The sequence below is a fragment of the Salmo salar genome, chromosome 03 (genome assembly GCF_965601325.2).
Source record: "Salmo salar chromosome 03, fSalSal1, whole genome shotgun sequence".
Lineage (NCBI taxonomy): Eukaryota > Metazoa > Chordata > Actinopteri > Salmoniformes > Salmonidae > Salmo > Salmo salar.
In genome coordinates this window covers 13148298-13166643 of record NC_138293.1, presented here as the reverse complement: position 1 = coordinate 13166643, position 18346 = coordinate 13148298, and the positions used below count along the sequence as shown (strand labels likewise).

Genomic DNA, 18346 nt, shown 5'->3' with positions numbered 1-18346 from the left:
TGGTAATCATCTTCAGCCTCTGGTGACAATGAGTGAAATAACCTTTGCGGCACACTGATGTGGTGGTCTGGTTTGTGTGTGAAAGGTTGCTGCCTACTCTATGCCCCCAAACCCCCAGGCTCCACTGCATTGTCACTACCAATATCATTATGACACTCAGCCAGCTAAGCCTGTAACTGGCTCGGGTTAGAAAGACCTTCAGCCTCCTTGGTATCGAGATCCCTTCTACCCTTATGACCCTCAACCAGCCAAGCCCGCTATTCATCATCCTGTGACTCAGAAGCCTACTCCTGCCATCCTTTACCTTGTTATTGAAAAGCCAACAGCTCCACGGCATCCTTACTACCTATAATCTGCTACTCTGCCTCCTGGGAACCCTCAGTATTACTTTTCCTTCTACCCTCTGCCCCCCAAGCCTGTTACTCGTCTGCATTATCCACTGAAAATGTGGTCGGAGGATTCGTATGAAAGGTGTGGTATACCGCATCGCCGTGCGACTCAAATTTTGGTACAATGTGGAGTGCACCGCATAGCTCAGCGTTGACATGATTGGTTGACGGTAGGTGGGGTCAGAACGTCCTGTATAAACACAAACTCACTTCCTTGACAACTTCCTTCACAACAGCGCTGACGTCTGCGGAGGCTGCATCGCATTAAATGCTGTACGGTAACTTCAGATGTCGCATTGATCGTGCAGAGCCTTTTTATTGTCAACGTGTGAGTCAGCAATGGACACTGGAAGTGAAGGAATCTGCACTGTACATATCAATTAGATTTAAATGAACATTAACCCCTAATTCTTCATTTGTTGGGAATGTTTTCTCTACCTCCGTATTATCCACAGGTTAACAGTCAACTTGTGAGTCTGAAAATTGACACTTGATGTGAAGGAATCTGTAAATATCAATTTGATCTATAAAGACATTTTTCATTTCACATACAGGTGTTAAGTGCACAGAGGTAATTTGTACATTGTTTTGCCCTTCAGATGCGACCTTCCGGTGACTCCCCTTCCACAACTGAACAATGGACCAAGTTATTTGCTAAAAAAGAAAGAAAGATTATTGAAATCGTTCTGTTAGTTGTCAGTCTTGAGTCATTCATTTAATATTTTGATAGTATAGCACAGCATGCCATTGTGATTTAGTGCTGAATGTTTTAGTTTTATGCATTGAATTTATATGTAGCCTAGCTACAGTATGTAAGGTAAAAAGCTACATTTAACATTTATGAAATATACCTCTGAACAAAAATATAAACCCAACATGCAACAATTTCAAAGATTTTACTGAGTTACAGTTCATATAAGGAAATCAGTCAATTGAAATAAATTCATAAGGCACTAATCTATGGATTTCACATGACTGGAATACAAATGCATCTGTTGGTCACCGATACCTTAAAAAAAGGTAGGGGCGTGGTTCAGAAAACCAGTCAGTATCTGTTGTGACCACCATTTGCATCATGCAGCACAACACATCTCCTTCACAGAGTTGATCGGGCTGTTGATTGTGGCCTGTGTAAATGTTGTCCCACTCTACTTCAATGGCTGTGCAAAGTTGCTGGATATTGTCGGGAACTGGAACGATAAAATGCAATTGTGTTCGTTGTCCGTAGTTTATGCCTGCCCATACCATAACCCCACTGCCAACATGGGGCATTCTGTGACATCCACAAACTGCTCGCCCCTTTCAATGCCATCTTTCTGGTACATTTGAAACCAAGATTCCTCTGAAGAACACACTTCTCCAGCATGCTAGTGGCCATCAAAGGTGAGCATTTGCCCGCTGAAGTTGGTCACGGTGCCGAACTGCAGTCAGGTCAAGACGCTGGTGTGGACGACGAGCACACAGATAAGCTTCCCTGAGACGGTTCAGACAGTTGGTGCAGAAACTCTTTGGTTGTGCAAACCCACAGTTTCATCAGCTGTCCGGGTGGCTGGTCTCAGATAATTCCGCAAGTGAAGAAGCCGGATGTCGATGTCCTGGGCTGGCGTGGTTACACGTGGTATGCAGTTGTGAGGCCGGTTGGACCTACTGCCAAATTGTCTAAAACCACGTTGGAGGCAGCTTATGGTAGAGAAATGAACATTCAATTATCTGGCAACAGCTCTGGTGGACATTCCTACAGTTAGCATGCCAATGGCACCCTCCCTCAAAACTTGAGACATCTGTGACATTGTGCTGTGTGACAAAATGGAACATTTTAGAGTGGCCTTTTATTGTCCCCAGCACAAGGAGCACCTGTGTAAGGGGCTCCCGAGTGGCGCGGCGGTCTAAGGCATTGCATCACAGTGCTAGAGGCGTCACTACAGACCCTGTTTCGATCCCGGTCTGTATCACAACCAGCCGTGATCGGAAGTCCCATAGGGTGGCGCACAATTGGCCCAGCGTCGTCCTGGTTAGGGTTTGGCCAGTGTAGGTCGTCATTGTAAATAAGAATTTGTTCTTAACTGACTTGACTAGTTAAGTAAAGGTAAAAAATAAAAATATATTTTTTTAAAGTATAATGATCATGCTGTTTAATCAGCTTCTTGATATGCCAGACCTGTCAGGTGGATGGATTATCTTGGCAAAGGAGAAATGCTCACTAAAAGGGATGTAAACAAATTTGTGCACAACATTTTAGAGAAATAAGCTTTTTGTGCGTGTGGAACATTTCTGGGATCTTTTATTTCAGCTCATGAAAAATGGGACCAACACTTTACATGTTGCATTTATATTTTTTTTGTATTTTGGAATATATTTTACTAGCTACCACAGAATGCTATCAAAGTGTATTTCCACACCATATATTTAAATATATAAACATATATGTAGAAATATATGAAAACAGCAAATTTTGTTATATGTCCATATATTTTTGTGTACATATAAGGCTTAAACATAGATTTAGCAGTGGAGGCTGGTTGGGGGACCTATAGGACGACTGGCTCAAAGTAATGGTTGGAATTAAATGAATGGAACTGACTCAAACGTGTGGTTTCCATATGTTTGATGTGTTTGATACCTTTCCATGAATTGCATTCCAGTCATTACAATGAGCCCGTCCTCCTATGGCTCTCCCACCAGCCTCATCTGCTATTTAGATATCGGTCATTTATATATATGTAAACACATGTACATACAGGTTAAAATATATGTCAATATATTATTTTTTCCATATGTGTGTAGTGACATTTTTTATCCGACATGTACCTTACTCGCATAAAAAGGTTGGCTGGAAACCCAGGAGGCTGCCGAGGGGAGAACGGCTCATAATAACGGCCGGAACGGCGCAAATGGAAACCATGTGTTTGATGTATTTAATACCATTCCACTGATTCAGCTCTAGCCATTACCATGAGCCTAGTTTTCATGTGCCACCATCCTCCTGTGGATGGAAACCTGGTTATAGATGGAAAATATTATAAGCGTACACGTCAATCAACCATTATAGATGGAAAATATTCTAAGCGTACACGTCAATCAACCATTATAGATGGAAAATATTCTAAGCGTACACGTCAATCAACCATTATAGATGGAAAATATTCTAAGCGTACACGTCAATCAACCAAATACCACTAATTGATCACAGCTGCATATCCTCACAGTTGCGTTCAACTTGGACGCAATGTTCAGATAGAAATGTAGGCTGTAATGTAGAATAGACATATGCCTCTCATGTAGAATAGGGAATCATGTCAGCTCAGAACAAGACATTTCTGTCTGCGTCGTTCTGAATGTCGCACCCTCCTGAAGGTGACGTGGGTCATTTGATTAGAGACACCTGTGAGTGGGAGGTCTGAAGTCTAATTGGTCGGTAATCATATTCAGCCTCTGGCCACAGTGAGTGAAGGAAACTCTTTCAGCACACTGATGTGTTGGTCTGGTGTGTTTGTGAAACGCGATTTTAGTCCGATGGCATGGAACGCAAAAGGAGGCCGTCTCGCTTTAATATGTTTAGGGCTAGTTGTGGTAGTATTGAACTCCTTTGGTCAGTGCACTGCATTAGCACAAACAAGCTCGTCAAAATCCTCCATTGTCCTGGGACCCCATTTTAAGGGGGATCTTAACAATGGTAAAGAGGAGCAGTCTACAGGTGCTGTGCGACTTGGAAGGCTTATACTTGGACGTAATGTCAAACCAAGAAATGCGAGTTTTTCTACTGATGAACCTACTGTCTCCAGAGTCAGATCATCCAATGGTTCACTGGATGATGATGCTGACTACCAGTCTGACATGGGTATGTATGATCTCTAACTTGCTTTTTATTATGCTAATTTTGTTTCTATTTATCAGTGACTTAATTACCAACAATTAGTTGCACCTTCCAGTGTAAATGGAAGTGTTTGGTTTAAACAATGCTGTTAGGGATTAAGTCCCATGAATGGCTTTAGTAGCATTGCCCTACAACCTAGGCTTAGAATGGCCTACCATTGGTGTAGTTAAATACCTTAGTTGTCTTCTACTTTAAAGCTTGGGAGTCTAAGCAGCTGGGAGGACAAGTTTATGGCAAAGCTAGCCCAAGTAGTCCAGTGGTGGAAAGTCTTTTGCAGATGGAGCCAAGTGTTGAATGTGTTGGGGACTCCATGAAACTGAAGTTCCATGACACAGGCTCTACACCAGGGTCTCTCTTTTTTGTGGACCGAGGCAAGTATCCAGCTGTTTATTCTGGTACTTGATATTGAGTCATTTGAAAGCTGTACAAGTTAGATGCAATTTGTTGTGACTGGTTAACACATTTACTTTCTCTTGCTGTTACAATTTTTTGCAGGAAATCAGTCTCCCCTGCCTTTGTCACAGTTGCCCACAAGCTGTGGTCATTCCATCATAGCCACTCGCCAGGATTGGCTTTTCATTGCAATCTATAATGGCTGTTATGTCACACTGGAGGTTGGAAATCATTTATATTGTTTCTGATTTAATTTGAATTAACACTTATTCAAGATGAGTAACTTTAAATGTTATCTTGCAGGATGGTAATTATGTTCTGCCTTTGCGTTGGTTGGGGTTGCCACTTAAAATGTCCTGCCCTGCCAAAAAGCCCTCTAAACCCAACGCTCCTACTGTTTCCTGCTACCCTGAGGGCATGGTGGTGAAAATGGAAGGTGGCACCTCTGCCAAGGATCTCAGGGTTAAGTGTAAGTAATTTCCACAAGTCTCAATCCTTGTGCATTCTCTCAAGAGGAACACAAGCTCAAGTTGGTTAAGTACATTTTAACTGTATGCTTTAAGTTCTACTCCATTCCCCTCTTCTAGTCAATGGACACTGGCAGCCATTGATGAGAGTTTCGCAGCAGTGTGGCTACAGTGTGGTAGCTCATCTAGAAGCTGTGATCATTTCTGCTCATTATGAACCCTGTGTGGAAACTAAGGTATGGCTACCTGAATTGTAAGGTTTGTGTAAATATTGTCCTTGCTGGTTTTGAAGGACATGGATGGGAATCAATGATTTGACTCAAATGTTCATCTCTTTATTGCAGGATGGGATGTTCACCCTTGAACTTGCTGGAGAAGGGGAGGTTAAATTGTCCTGTCCTAGTTCTGTTGACCAGTCTTTCCCTCACCCCAATTACCCCCAAAACCCTGTGTTTCCTCTTCCTCCCACCATTGCGCTTCAACCAAGGCCAATGTTTCCTCATCGGCCTACTCCACCCCCTAAACCCCAGGCTCCACTGCATCCTTACTACACAAAGCCTGCTGAGAAGCCAAAACCTGCTACTCTGCCTCCTGGGAACCCTCATTATTACTTTTCCTTCTACCCTCAGCCAGCCAAGCCTGTTACTAGCTCTCCACCTAAAGACCCCCAGCCTCCTTGGTATTCAGATTCATTCTACCCTCAGCCAGCTGAGCCAGTAACTCGTATGCCTGCCACACTTCCCCCTGCAACAGATGCTCCAAATGGCAAGGTGTACTATCCTTACTACCAATATCCTTATGCCCCTCAGCCAGCCAAGCCTGTTACTCATCCTCCTGTCACTCAAAAGCCTGCTACTGAAAAGCCAACAGCTCCACTGCATCCTTACCACACAGAACCTGCTACGCATCCTCCTGTGAACCCTCAGTATTACTTTTCATTCTACCCTCTGCCTGCAACTCCTCCCCCTGCTATCAAAGTTCCTCAGGGCCATGTGCTGCATCCTTACTACCGACATCCCAAGCCTGTAACTGTCTCTCCCCTTAAAGACCCCCAAATTCCTTGGGAGTTTTTTTACCCTCAACCAGCCAAGCCTGTGACACCAAAGCCTACACCTGCCATGCTTCCCCCTGCTACTGAAAAGCCAACAGCTCCACTACATCCTTACTACCCAAAACCTGATACTCTGCCTCCTGGGAACCCTCAGTTTTACTTTTCATTCTACCCTCTGCCTGCTAAGCCTGTAACTCCTCCCCCTCAAGTGTCTACTCCTGCTACCAAAGCTCCTCAGGGCCATGTGCAGCATCCTTACTACCCACATCCTCTCTATCCACCACATCCCAAGCCTGTAACTGGCTCTCCCCCTAAATACCCCCAAATTCCTTGGGATTCCTTGAACCCTCAACCAGCCAAGCCTGTGACGCATCCTCCTGTGACTCCAAAGCCTACACCTGCCATGCTTCCCCCTGCTACTGAAAAGCCAAAAGCTCCCCTGCATCCCTACTACCCTCATCACTACCAACAGTTCTACCCTGAGCCAGCTAAGCCAATTACAATCCTGCTTAGGCCTGCAACTCAAACACCAGAACAAACTCCACTTGTAGTCCATACATGGACACCTGCTTCTCAACAACCTAGTCATCCTAGAACTACTAAAGCACCTCCAACTGTGGCTCCTCACTTTACCTCAGCCAGGTGACTCTTATCCACCAAATTCTGGCTATTGTCCCACAATCTGCCCTACTGGTTTCTTGACCTGCTGCCCCATGCCCATATCTTTCCATCAACACCACCACAACCATTTTGGCCCTGTAACATCCAAGGATGGTGTTATCATTCCCGCTTACCCTATCAAACATTCATCTGACTTGTTCAATTATGCATCATTTTCTGGACCTACCCAAGCCACTACAACCCCACAACCTACAACGGTTCAGACCGTTGCCCCCACTATAGTGTCCTTGACTGGTTTCCATGACTATTGGAGTCAACATGGAATGAGGTTTTCAGCCTCCTTGACTTCGTATGCCCAAGCACCTAGTGATGCCAACATGCCCTCAGAACCCCAACATCAAAAACAGTCACATTTTCAGCCCTACAGCCCAAAGCAGCCAATGACCCCATATTTTGAAGCACCTGCCAGTGACTCCAACAAACCTACCGCACAGCAAAGACCAATTCTGCCCCATAACCCACAATGGCTTAGGCATGCATATCCTCTGCCCTACAACCCACAAGGTCCAGTACAGCCACATGGCCAAGCACCTGTTTATTCTAACAAGCCCTTGGATCTTGAGCGACCTGCCAGTGACCCAAGTAAACCATCAGAACCGCAATCGCTGTCTAGTGACCTCAACAAGCCCTTAAAACGCCAACCTTCAAAGTGGCCACATTATCCTTTCAGACCTCCAATGTGGTATGACCCTGACATGTTCTACGCATCCAAGCCTCTGACGCAACCAGACCACAACCACCTGTCTGAATCTGCAATGCAGATGCATAGCACACTTGACCAACTGAGTCCTCAAGAGCATCCGCATGGAACGCCTCAGCCTCCAAGACCAGTCAAGGAACTGGGTGGCTCTCTTCCTGTTAATTCAGAGGGTATCTCTAGCCTTCAGCAGCCAAACCCCTCAGGCCAACAAATGCCTACCCATTACGGCTCATGGCCAATATATTATGCTGGTTCCAAACCATCCTACCCCCAGAAACCTGCAGCCAAGCCTTCTGGTAAACCCTCCAGACCTGAATTCCCAGAGTCATTTGAACACTATTGGAAGCCCATTGTGCCATTAGAGTCTAACGAGGGGTTCCATGGTTCTTACCCGGCCCAGTCCGCAGGAGGTTCTTACCCGGCCGCTAACTAAATGTAAGTCATTTGGACCATTCTCCATAGCTGACCAAACATTTTAAGCCTTTAATTGAACAGTGGACTTAACATTCATCTGTCTTTTTCAGGATGCATGACCCGTCTCATCCTTCAGTTAATGGTGCTGATGCCCACCAGAAGCAGTCATGTTTTCCTAATAAAGTAACAAACTGACAACTGCGCAATATTGTTTTCATTGTTTTCCTTAACTGCATGTTAGGACATGTAGGTGTGTTAAGAAATGTTTTAGCCAGGTGTGAATAACACTTGTACTGTAACCCAGAAGGCACAATTTCTCCCTACACACTGCCTTTTCTGTGCACCTCTTTTCCCAGTCAATGTCACCCAAATACAAACTTAAATTCTAAAACTGATCATATTTTAGTAACAATTTCAGGCCATGGTTCCAGAAGCTATTTCAGAATACTGCTGGCAACATTCTACCACTCAAATATGGTGTAAGCCTCCCATCTAGTGGCCATATTGATAGTTGTATTGGCCACTGATCTCAAAGGAGTCTAAGGGGAAACTTTGCTATTGAATGTGACCCATTATTCACAGTGCATCAATTGCAATCCTACTGCTTTGAAGTCCACTGCATTTTGCTAGCATCCCACTCAGACTGCACATGCATTTGGTAGTGAGAAATTACCCTCATTGTTATCACTCTTTTGCGCACATGTGTAGAACTACAGGAACTTTGCCTAGTCCCATACAAATAAAGCTTTCTGCAGTATTAAGAGTTACTTTCACACTGCTGACAATTTAATTAGTTTAGGGGAGTTCACACAACTGGCTAGGAGTTGTGTATGGGGGTGTGGCTTGTTCAATACTGGGTTACAGTAAGACACATCAGCCAAAAAATACTGTTGGCCTGGTTATGTATCTACCATATTTGCTGGAACAGTGCTAGAAAGTACAATACTAAAAAAATCTGGCAGCTTGGCTTACATTTGAGTCCCTTATCCAAAGTGACTTACAATTAGTAGTGGGTTGGGTTGTTGTGTAATGGGCGTAACTGTGGTCCCCTGTAGCTCAGTTGGTAGAGCATGGTGTTGCCGGGACAGTGGGTTTGATTCCTGGCACCACGTATGTAGAATGTATGCACGCATGACAGTCGTTGGCTATAAACAGCTTTCTGTGCCAATGCACCACACAACCAATTAACAAAGCATACTGACTTTGGGCACTTCAATATCATGGTTTGCGTTTTCAAAACAGACTCAATCTTGACAAAATACATCCCACCCTACCTTGTATGCTTACCCAGAATTGAAGGCTTCGCTTGACAATCTCAATGTCAAACTTAATGTCTCGTGACATCTCTTTCCGTTCATCAATTGGCTGGTGCACAGTTTGGATTGATTGTTTGATTAATTGATAAAGTCAGGGACTTATTTCTGTTGTAGTCCCTATTTTCTTTTTACATAAATACATATACAATTACAGTGGTGTAAAGTACTTAAGTAAAAATACTTTAAAGTACTAAAGTATTTTTTTGGGTGGATGCATGCTATAGTACTTTACTATTTGTATTTTTGACAACTTTTACTTCACCACATTCCTAAAGAAAATAATGTACTTTTTACTCCATACTGTTTCCCTGACAACCAAAAGTACTCGTTACATTTTGAATGCTTAGCATGACAGGAAAATGGTCCAATTCAAACACTTATCAAGAGAACATTCCTGGTCATCCCTACTACCTGATCAGGCGGATTCACTAAACACAAATGCTTCGTTTGTAAATTATGTCTGAGTGTTGGAGTGTGCCACTAGCTATCCGTAAATTTAAAAAACAAGATGGTGCCGTCTGGCTTGCTTAATATAAGGAATTTGAAATGATTTATACCTTTACTTTTGATACTTACTGTGCCTTTGGAAAATATTCAGACCCCTTTACTTTTTCCACATTTTGTTACGTTACAACCTTATTCTAAAATTGATTAAATAAAAATATTTCCTCAGCAATCTACTCACAATACCCCATAATGACAAAATGAAAAAAAAGGTTCTTAGAAATGTTTGCTAATAAAAAATTTAAATAAAAAACATAGTATTCAGACCCTTTGCTATGAGACACAAAATTGAGCTCAGGTGCATCCTGTTTCCATTGATCATCCTTGAAATGTTTCTACAACTTGATTGGAGTCCATCTGTGGTAAATTCAATTGATTAGACATAATTTGGAAAGGCACACACCTGTCTATATAAGGTCCCACAGTAGACGGTGCATGTCAGAGCAAAAAAACAAGTCATGAGGTCAAAGGAATTGACCGTAGAGCTCCAAGACAGGATTGTGTTGAGGCACAGATCTGGTGAAGGGTACCAGAACATTTCTGCAGCATTGAAGGTCCCCAAGAACACAGTGGCCTCCATCATTCTTAAATGGAAGAAGTTTGGAACCACCAAGACTCTTCCTAGAGCTGGCCTCCCGGACAAACTGATCAATTGGGGGAGAAGGGCCTTGGTCAGGGAGGTGACCAAAGCCCAAAAGGAAACTAAAGGACTCTGACCATGAGAAACAAGATTCTCTGGTCTGATGAAACCAAGATTGAACTCTTTGACCTGAATGCCAATCATCACAACTGGAGGAAACCTGGCACCATCCCAACGGTGAAGAATGGTGATGGCAGCCTCATGCTGTGTGAATGTTTTTCAGCGGCAGGGATACTAGTCAGGATTGAGGCCAAGATGAACGGAGCAAAGTACTGAGAGATCCTTGGTGAAAACCTGCTCCAGAGCACTCAAGGTTCACCTTCCAACAGGACAACGACCCTAAGCAAACTGCCAAGACAACGCAGGAGTGGCTTCAGGACAAGTCTCAATGTCCTTAAGTGGCCCAGCCAGAGCCTGGACTTGAACCCAATCGAACATACAGTTGAAGTCGGAAGTTTATATACACCATAGCCAAATACATTTAAACACAGTTTTTTGCAGTTCCTGACATTTAATCCAAGTTAAAATTCCCTGTTTTAGGTCAGTTAGGATCACAATTTTATTTTAAGAATGTTAAATGTCAGAATAAAAGTAGAGAGAATGATTTATTTAAGCTTTTATTTCTTTCATCACATTCCCAGTGGGTCAGAAGTTTACATACACCCAATTAGTATTTGGTAGCATTGCCTTTAAATAGTTTAACTTGGGTAAAATGTTTCGGGTAGCCTTCCACAAGCTTCCCACAATAAGTTGGGTGAATTTTGGCCCATTCCTCCTGACAGTGCTGGTGTAACTGAGTCAGGTTTGTAGGCCTTCTTGCTTGTACACGCTTTTTCAGTTCTGCCCACACATTTTCTATAGGATTGAGGTCAGGGCTTTGTGATGGCCACTCCAATACCTTTACTTTGTTGTCCTTAAGCCATTTTGCCACAACTTTGGAAGTATGCTTGGGGTCGTTGTCCATTTGGAAGACCCATTTGCGACCAAGCTTTAACTTCCTGACTGATGTCTTGAGATGTTGCTTCAATATATCCACATCATTTTCCTACCTCATGATGCTGTCTATTTTGTGAAGTGCACCAGTCCCTCCTGCAGCAAAACACCCCCACAACATGATGCTGCCACGCCCGTGCTTCATGGTTGGGATGGTATTCTTCGGCTTGCAAGCCTCCCACATTTTCCTCCAAACATAACGATGGTCATTATGGCCGAACAGTTATATTTTTGTTTCATCAGACCAGAGGACATTTCTCCAAAAAATACGAACTTTGTCCCCATGTGCAGTTGCAAACCGTGGTTTGGCTTTTTTTATGGCGGTTTTGGAGCAGTGGCTTCTTCCTTGCTGAGTGGCCTTCATGGTTATGTCGATATAGGACTCGTTTTACTGTGAATATAGATAAAAAAAATTCTGAGGTCTTGGCTGATTTATTTTTATTTTTCCATGATGTCAAGCAAAGAGGCACTGAGTTTGAAAGTAGGCCTTGAAATACATCCACAGGTACACCTCCAATTGACTGAAATGATGTCAATTAGCCTATCAGAAGCTCCTAAACCCATGACATAATTTTCCGTAATTGTCCAAGCTGTTTAAAGGCACAGTCAACTTAGTGTATGTAAACTTCTGACCCACTGGAATTGTCATACATTGAATTATAAGTGAAATAATCTGTCTGTAAACAATTGTTGGAAAAATTACTTGTGTGATGTGCAAAGTAGATGTCCTAACCAACTTGCCAAAACTATAGTTTGTTAACAAGAAATTTGTGGAGTGGTTGAAAACCGAGTTTTAATGACTCCAACCTAAGTGTATGTAAACTTCCGACTTCAACTGTATCTGGAGAGACCTGAAAAGAGCTGTGCAGTGACGCTCCCAATTATAAGGTACTATGTGTAGATTGATGAGGGAAAAAAACAATTGAATACATTTAGGAATAAGGCTTTAACCTAACAAAATGTGGAAAAAGTCAAGCGGTCTGATTAATTTCCAAAGGCACTGTAAGTACATTTTAGCAGTTACATTTACTTTTGATACATAAGTATATTTAAAACCAAATACTTTTAGACTTTTACTCAAGTAGTATTTTGCTGAGTATTTTTCTGTAAAGGTATCATTACTTTTACTCAAGTATGACAATTGGGTACTTTTTCCACCGCTATACAATGACATAGATACAGACACGTTACAGAGATAGAGACCAAAAAATGCTCAACTTCCAGATGAGTATGAGGGGGGAGTTTAAGTACAATTCTTACAAGCTTGTTTGGCTGGTAGCTTATTCTTTAGATGTTAGGGGCTGCTGGTGAACTATGACGTGCAGCATAATCAAAGTGACACTGGACTAGTGCACTTGCCAGAGTCTTTAGGGTGTCTATGGCAAGGTTTCCATCCAATTGGCGACAGATTTTCATGTGGCTTTTCTAAAATCTTCATTAAACAATATGCCATTTCAGAGTTTCCAATACATTTTATGGACATCCATATGCATTCAGATCCAACCTGGTTCAGCCAGTGACATCAATAGACGAGGGATATTGGCCCAATGAGACACATTTAAGTGTCCTTAACAGCCTATAACAAATGACAAAAACACTATTCCTTGTGTTTCTATGTGTATGCAAAACTTTATAGCAAATTTTTTTGTGTTTTTTTTTTGTGGCTATTTTCCTAAAACAATAATTGTCCACCTCACGGTTCAGTTGTCAGAGATTTGAGCACTAAATGTATCAGGGCACTGTATGGATAGGCCTGTAGGCTTAGGTGTCCACTGTATGATATTCATATTCTAATATATACACTGCATTCAGAAAGTATTCAGACCCCTTGACTTTTTCCACATTTTGTTACGTTACACCCTTATTCTAAAATTGATTAAATTGGTTTTTTTCCCCTCATCAATCTACACACAATACCCCATAATGACAAAGCCGCAAAAACAGGTTTTTAGACATTTTTGTAAATGTATTAAATATTATAAGTATTCAGCCCCTTTACTCAGTACTTTGTTGAAGCATCTTTGGCAGCGATTACAGCCTCAAGTCTTCTTAGGTATGATGCTACAAGCTTGGCACACCTGTATTTGGGGAGTTTCTCCCATTCTTCTCTGCAGATGTTGGCACCACAAACCGATGCTGGCAATAAGACCGCACTCATTGAGCTGTATACGGCCATAAGTAAACAGGAAAACGCTCACCCAGAGGCGGCGCTCCTAGTGGCCGGGGACTTTAATGCAGGAAAACCTAAATCCGTTTTACCTCATTTCTATCAGCATGTTAAATGTGCAACCAAAAACTCTAGACCACCTTTACTCCACACACAGAGACGCGCACAAAGCTCTCCCTCGCCCTCCATTTGGCAAATCTGACCATAATTCTATCCTCCTGATTCCTGCTTACAAACAAAAACTAAAGCAGGAAGCACCAGTGACTCGGTCAATAAGAAAGTGGTCAGATGAAGCAGATGCTAAGCTACAGGACTGTTTTGCTAGTACAGACTGGAATATGTCTGTACTAGCAAAGTACACCACATCAGTACACCACATCAGTCACTGGCTTCATCAATAAGGGCATCGATGACGTCGTCCCCACAGTGACCGTACGTACATACCCCAACCAGAAGCCATGGATTACAGGCAACATCCACACTGAGCATAAAGGGTAATGCTGCAGCTTTCAAGGAACGGGACTCTAACCCGGAAGCTTATAAGAAATCCCACTATGCCCTCCGACGAACCATCAAACAGGCAAAGCATCAATACAGGACTAAGATTGAATCGTACTACACCGGCTCCGATGCTCGTCGAACGTGGCAGGGCTTGCAAACTATTACAGACTACAAAGAGAAGCACATCTGCGAGCTGCCCAGTGACACAAGCCTACCAGACAAGCTAAATTACTTCTATGCTTGCTTTGAGGCAAGTAACACTGAAACATGCATGAGAGCATCAGCTGTTCCGGATGACTGTGATCACGCTCACAGTAGCCCATGTGAGTATTTAGTAAAATAGTTATAATAATTTTACATTTATTTAACTCTGGTATAAGCACTTTAAACAGGTCAACATTCACAAGGCCACAGGGCTAGACAGACTACCAGGACGTGTAATCCATGCATGCGCTGACCAACTGGCAAGTGTCTTCACTGACATTTTCAACCTCTCCCTGTCTGAGTCTGTAATACCAAAATGTTTCAGGCAGACCACCATAGTCCCTGTGCCCAAGAACACTAAGGTAACCTGCCTAAATAACTAACGACCCGTAGCACTCACGTCTGTAGCCATGAAGTGCTTTGAAAGGCTGGTCATGGCTCACATCAACACCATTATGCCAGAAACCCTAGACCCACTCAATTTGCATACCGCCCCAACAGATCCGCAGATGATGCAATCTCTATTGCACTCCATACTGTGCTTTCACACCTGGACAAAAGGAACACCTATGTGAGAAGGCTATTATTCATTGACTACAGCTCAGAGTTCAACACCATAGTGCCCTCAAAGCTCATCACTAAGCTAAGGACCCTGGGACTAAACACCTCCCTCTGCAACTGGATCCTGGACTTCCTGACGGGCCACCCCCAGGTGGTAAGGGTAGGTAACAACACATCCACCACGCTGATCCTCAACACAGGGGCCACTCAGGGGTGCGTGCTCAGTGCCCTCCTGTACTCCCTGTTCACTCATGACTGCATGGCCAGGCACAACTCCAACACCATCATTAAATTTGCTGATGAAACATCAGCGGCTAGGCCTGATCATCGAATACAACAAGACATCCTATAGGGAGGAGGTCAGAGACCTGGCCGTGTGGTGCCAGGACAACAACCTCTCTCTTACAACGTGATCAAGACAAAGGAGATGAATGTGGACTACAGGAAAAAGAGGACCAAGCACGCCCCATTCTCATCGACAGGGCTGTAGTGGAGCAGGTTGAGAGCTTCAAGTTCCTTGGTGTCCACATCACCAACAAACTTACATGGTCCAAGCACACCAAGACAGTCGTGAAGAGGGCACAACAAAACCTATTCCCCCTCAGGAGACTGAAAAGATTTGGCATGGGTCCTCAGATCCTCAAAAGGTTCTACAGCTGCACCATCGAGAGCATCCTGACTGGTTGCATCACTGCCTGGTATGGCAACTGCTCGGCCTCCGACCACAAGGCACTACAGAGGGTAGAGCGTACTGCCCAGTACATCACTGGGGCCAAGCTTCCTGCCATCCAGGACCTCTATACCAGGCGTTGTCAGAGGAAGGCCCTAAAATTGTGAAAGACTCCAGCCACCCTAGTCATAGACTGTTCTCTCTGCTACCACACGGCAAGTGGTACTGGAGCGCCAAAGTCTAGGTCTAAGAGGCGTCTAAACAGCTTCTACCCCCAAGCTATAAGACTACTGAACATCTAATCAAATGGCTACCCAGACTATTTGCATTGCCCCCCTCTCTTTTACGCTGCTTCTTCTCTGTTTATTATCTATGCATAGTCACTTTAATAACTCTACCTACATGTACATATTACCTCAATTACCTCAAATAACTGTTGTTCCCGCACATTGACTCTGTGCCGGTACCCCCTGTATATAGCCTCACTATTGTTATTTTACTGCTGCTCTTTAATTATTTGTTACTTTTATTTCTTCTTTAATTTTTTTTAAACAATTATTTTTAGGTATTTTTTTCTTAAAATGGCATTGTTGGTTTCACTGTATTCTGCGCATGTGACAGGTAAAATTTGATTTGATTTGAGATCATCTCAAGCTCTGTCAGGTTGGATGGGAAGCATCGCTGCACAGCTATTTCAGGTCAAAAGGGGCTGAGTTCTTATGAAACACACTGTATATTATTAGATAAAATATTACTGTGAAGTGTCAGTCTGGTTCCACCTCTAGCACTGATCTGAAATGACTAGATAGGTGAAATTAAAATATGGTGTAAATTCTTACATATTAAATTGTTTTCCATACATCGAGATACACTTTGTCAATCTGGTATCTTCCCCAGCTTTAAGACTCTTATAAAGTCCTGGATTGTTTTGCTCAGTTCCTCTAGGACTACCTGTAGGCAGCTGCCAGTTGTTGTTAGGATGATGGTGTCATCGGGTCCACAGACATGGCATGGATATCAGCTTGCCAACAGCAACAGCAAACAATGGCACATCTTCAACCTTGATCATTGCTCTTTGCTATTGGCTGAATGTGTGTGTAGGTTCTGAGTGTAAAGAGATCCTCAGTAGCCCAGGATACACATTTGCCTTCTTTGACCAATCAATACGGTAGTTCTTTGAATTGGAGTATTAGAAAAAGAGCTTTCATAAGACATTATTTACACAAGCAAAGTACCATTGAACATTTTGAATGAAAGCTGTGTTGCTATCACAGACTTGTTAATGAAGCTCTTTCAAACCAACTTGTGTTTTCTGGATTCAAATAGTGTTACTTAATCCTTTTCTAAATTGTCCACAGTTATGTCCATATTTTCTAGCCACATATTTTTTATGTTTTGATGTACATGATCATTCAGGGATTTATTATGATACTATAATTTTAATTAGAAATGTATAGTACCAGTAGTATTTTGTACCATAGAACAGCCATACTCAACACGCAGAACTCAGTCAGGCCTTGACTCCTTGTATCGTAGAAACACACATAAGAAATGGAAAACTGTGTAGAATTGCAGGAAATTAGCTTTAAAACTGCTAAATGTTCTCTCCGCCCCATGGCAAACTGTGTAAAATTGCAGGAAATTAACTTTTTTAAATTGCTACATTTTATCTCCGCTATCAAGAGGGGTGTTAACCGTTTGAACAGTTTGGGGTCGCATGGGTTGTGAAGTGGGGGTTGTTACTACGCCGATAAACACAGTAACAATATCCATCTGGACCTTTGCCACCTAGGAAATGTGTGACTGGACCTGCTCAAATAGTAGTGGAGTACCCTGCCATGGGCCATAGTCAGTGCTATGTATCATAAGTTGGCCCAATCTGGACAGCATGGATCAATGAATAATTTAATTCTTAGAGGATGGATGATGCCAGTGCTTCTGAAAATAGTCATTTATTTTGAATACCTTATGAATTATATCACCAGAGTAGTTTATCTAGTAACGCATTTTAAGATGCTCAAAGATGACTAACAACCTTCATGCACATTAACACAGTGAGTCCTATCGTCACACCGGTGCGATTTAGGACTTCTAAACCCTTCTAACCCCTTTTATGTGTTTCAGCTACAGACTTCTGAGTTATACCATTGGATTCGTCCACTCCCTCTGCATCCTTTGGTACCAAACATTAGTTTGTTTAACCGGGGCGGAGCTAAAGTGATGTTTGTGAGACAAGGGAGGATCCCGAAACGGCCCAGGGCAAGGTCTTTTATACAAAAACACCTGTAGAATCCGAATGGTTTGAGCTTTCAAGTATTAAAAGATATGACCTCACAAGCTACACAAGAGTCATTAGAAGGTAAGGGGTTCTTCTACACAGAAGATCATAGAAAATCCCAGGACATAGTGTCTATAATACTGTAATAAACTCACATAGTTGTGGTCATAAACTCTGAACTCCAAACAGTTGTCACTGACTAGTTGGATATTCATTTCCCACTGAGAAAACAATTTCTGTACTTACAGCATTCATTTGAATTCATTCTGATCAGGTTTGTGCTTTGGCATAACATATATATATATATATATATATATATATATATATATATATATATATATTTGTCAAAAAATTAATCTCATGAATTCAACAGTTTATGTCAAATAGTTGTCTTCTACTTGTAGCCTTGGTTGTCCTGAAAAGAAAATCGTTCAACACTTAATTGCAAGGCTAAATATAAGGGCTGGACATTAAGTCAGATAAATAAAAAGCCAATTTCTGCTGGGGTCTCGTTTAGCTATGAAAGACACATGAGAAAGTAAG

The 18346-nt window shown here is 42.5% G+C and overlaps 1 protein-coding gene across 1 annotated transcript; it reads left to right on the top strand.

Moving 5' to 3' along the window:
• The first annotated feature begins 3842 nt into the window (after window positions 1–3842).
• Window positions 3843–7344, top strand: LOC106598794 (uncharacterized). The gene is made up of 6 exons (XM_014189799.3): window positions 3843–4227; window positions 4461–4634; window positions 4759–4877; window positions 4960–5125; window positions 5244–5359; window positions 5468–7344. The coding sequence occupies exons 1-6, from the start codon at window positions 3861–3863 to the stop codon at window positions 6818–6820; spliced, it is 2295 nt and encodes a 764-aa protein (XP_014045274.2). The 5' UTR covers window positions 3843–3860; the 3' UTR covers window positions 6821–7344.
• Window positions 7345–18346: the final 11002 nt, after the last annotated feature.

Coding starts and splice junctions, on each gene's coding strand:
- LOC106598794 (XM_014189799.3), top strand. CDS start 3,861: ATGTGTTGGTCTGGTGTGTTTGTGAAACGCGATTTTAGTCCGATGGCA. Junction 4,635..4,758: donor TCTCTTTTTTGTGGACCGAG/GCAAGTATCCAG, acceptor AATTTTTTGCAG/GAAATCAGTCTCCCCTGCCT. Junction 5,126..5,243: donor CAAGGATCTCAGGGTTAAGT/GTAAGTAATTTC, acceptor CCCCTCTTCTAG/TCAATGGACACTGGCAGCCA.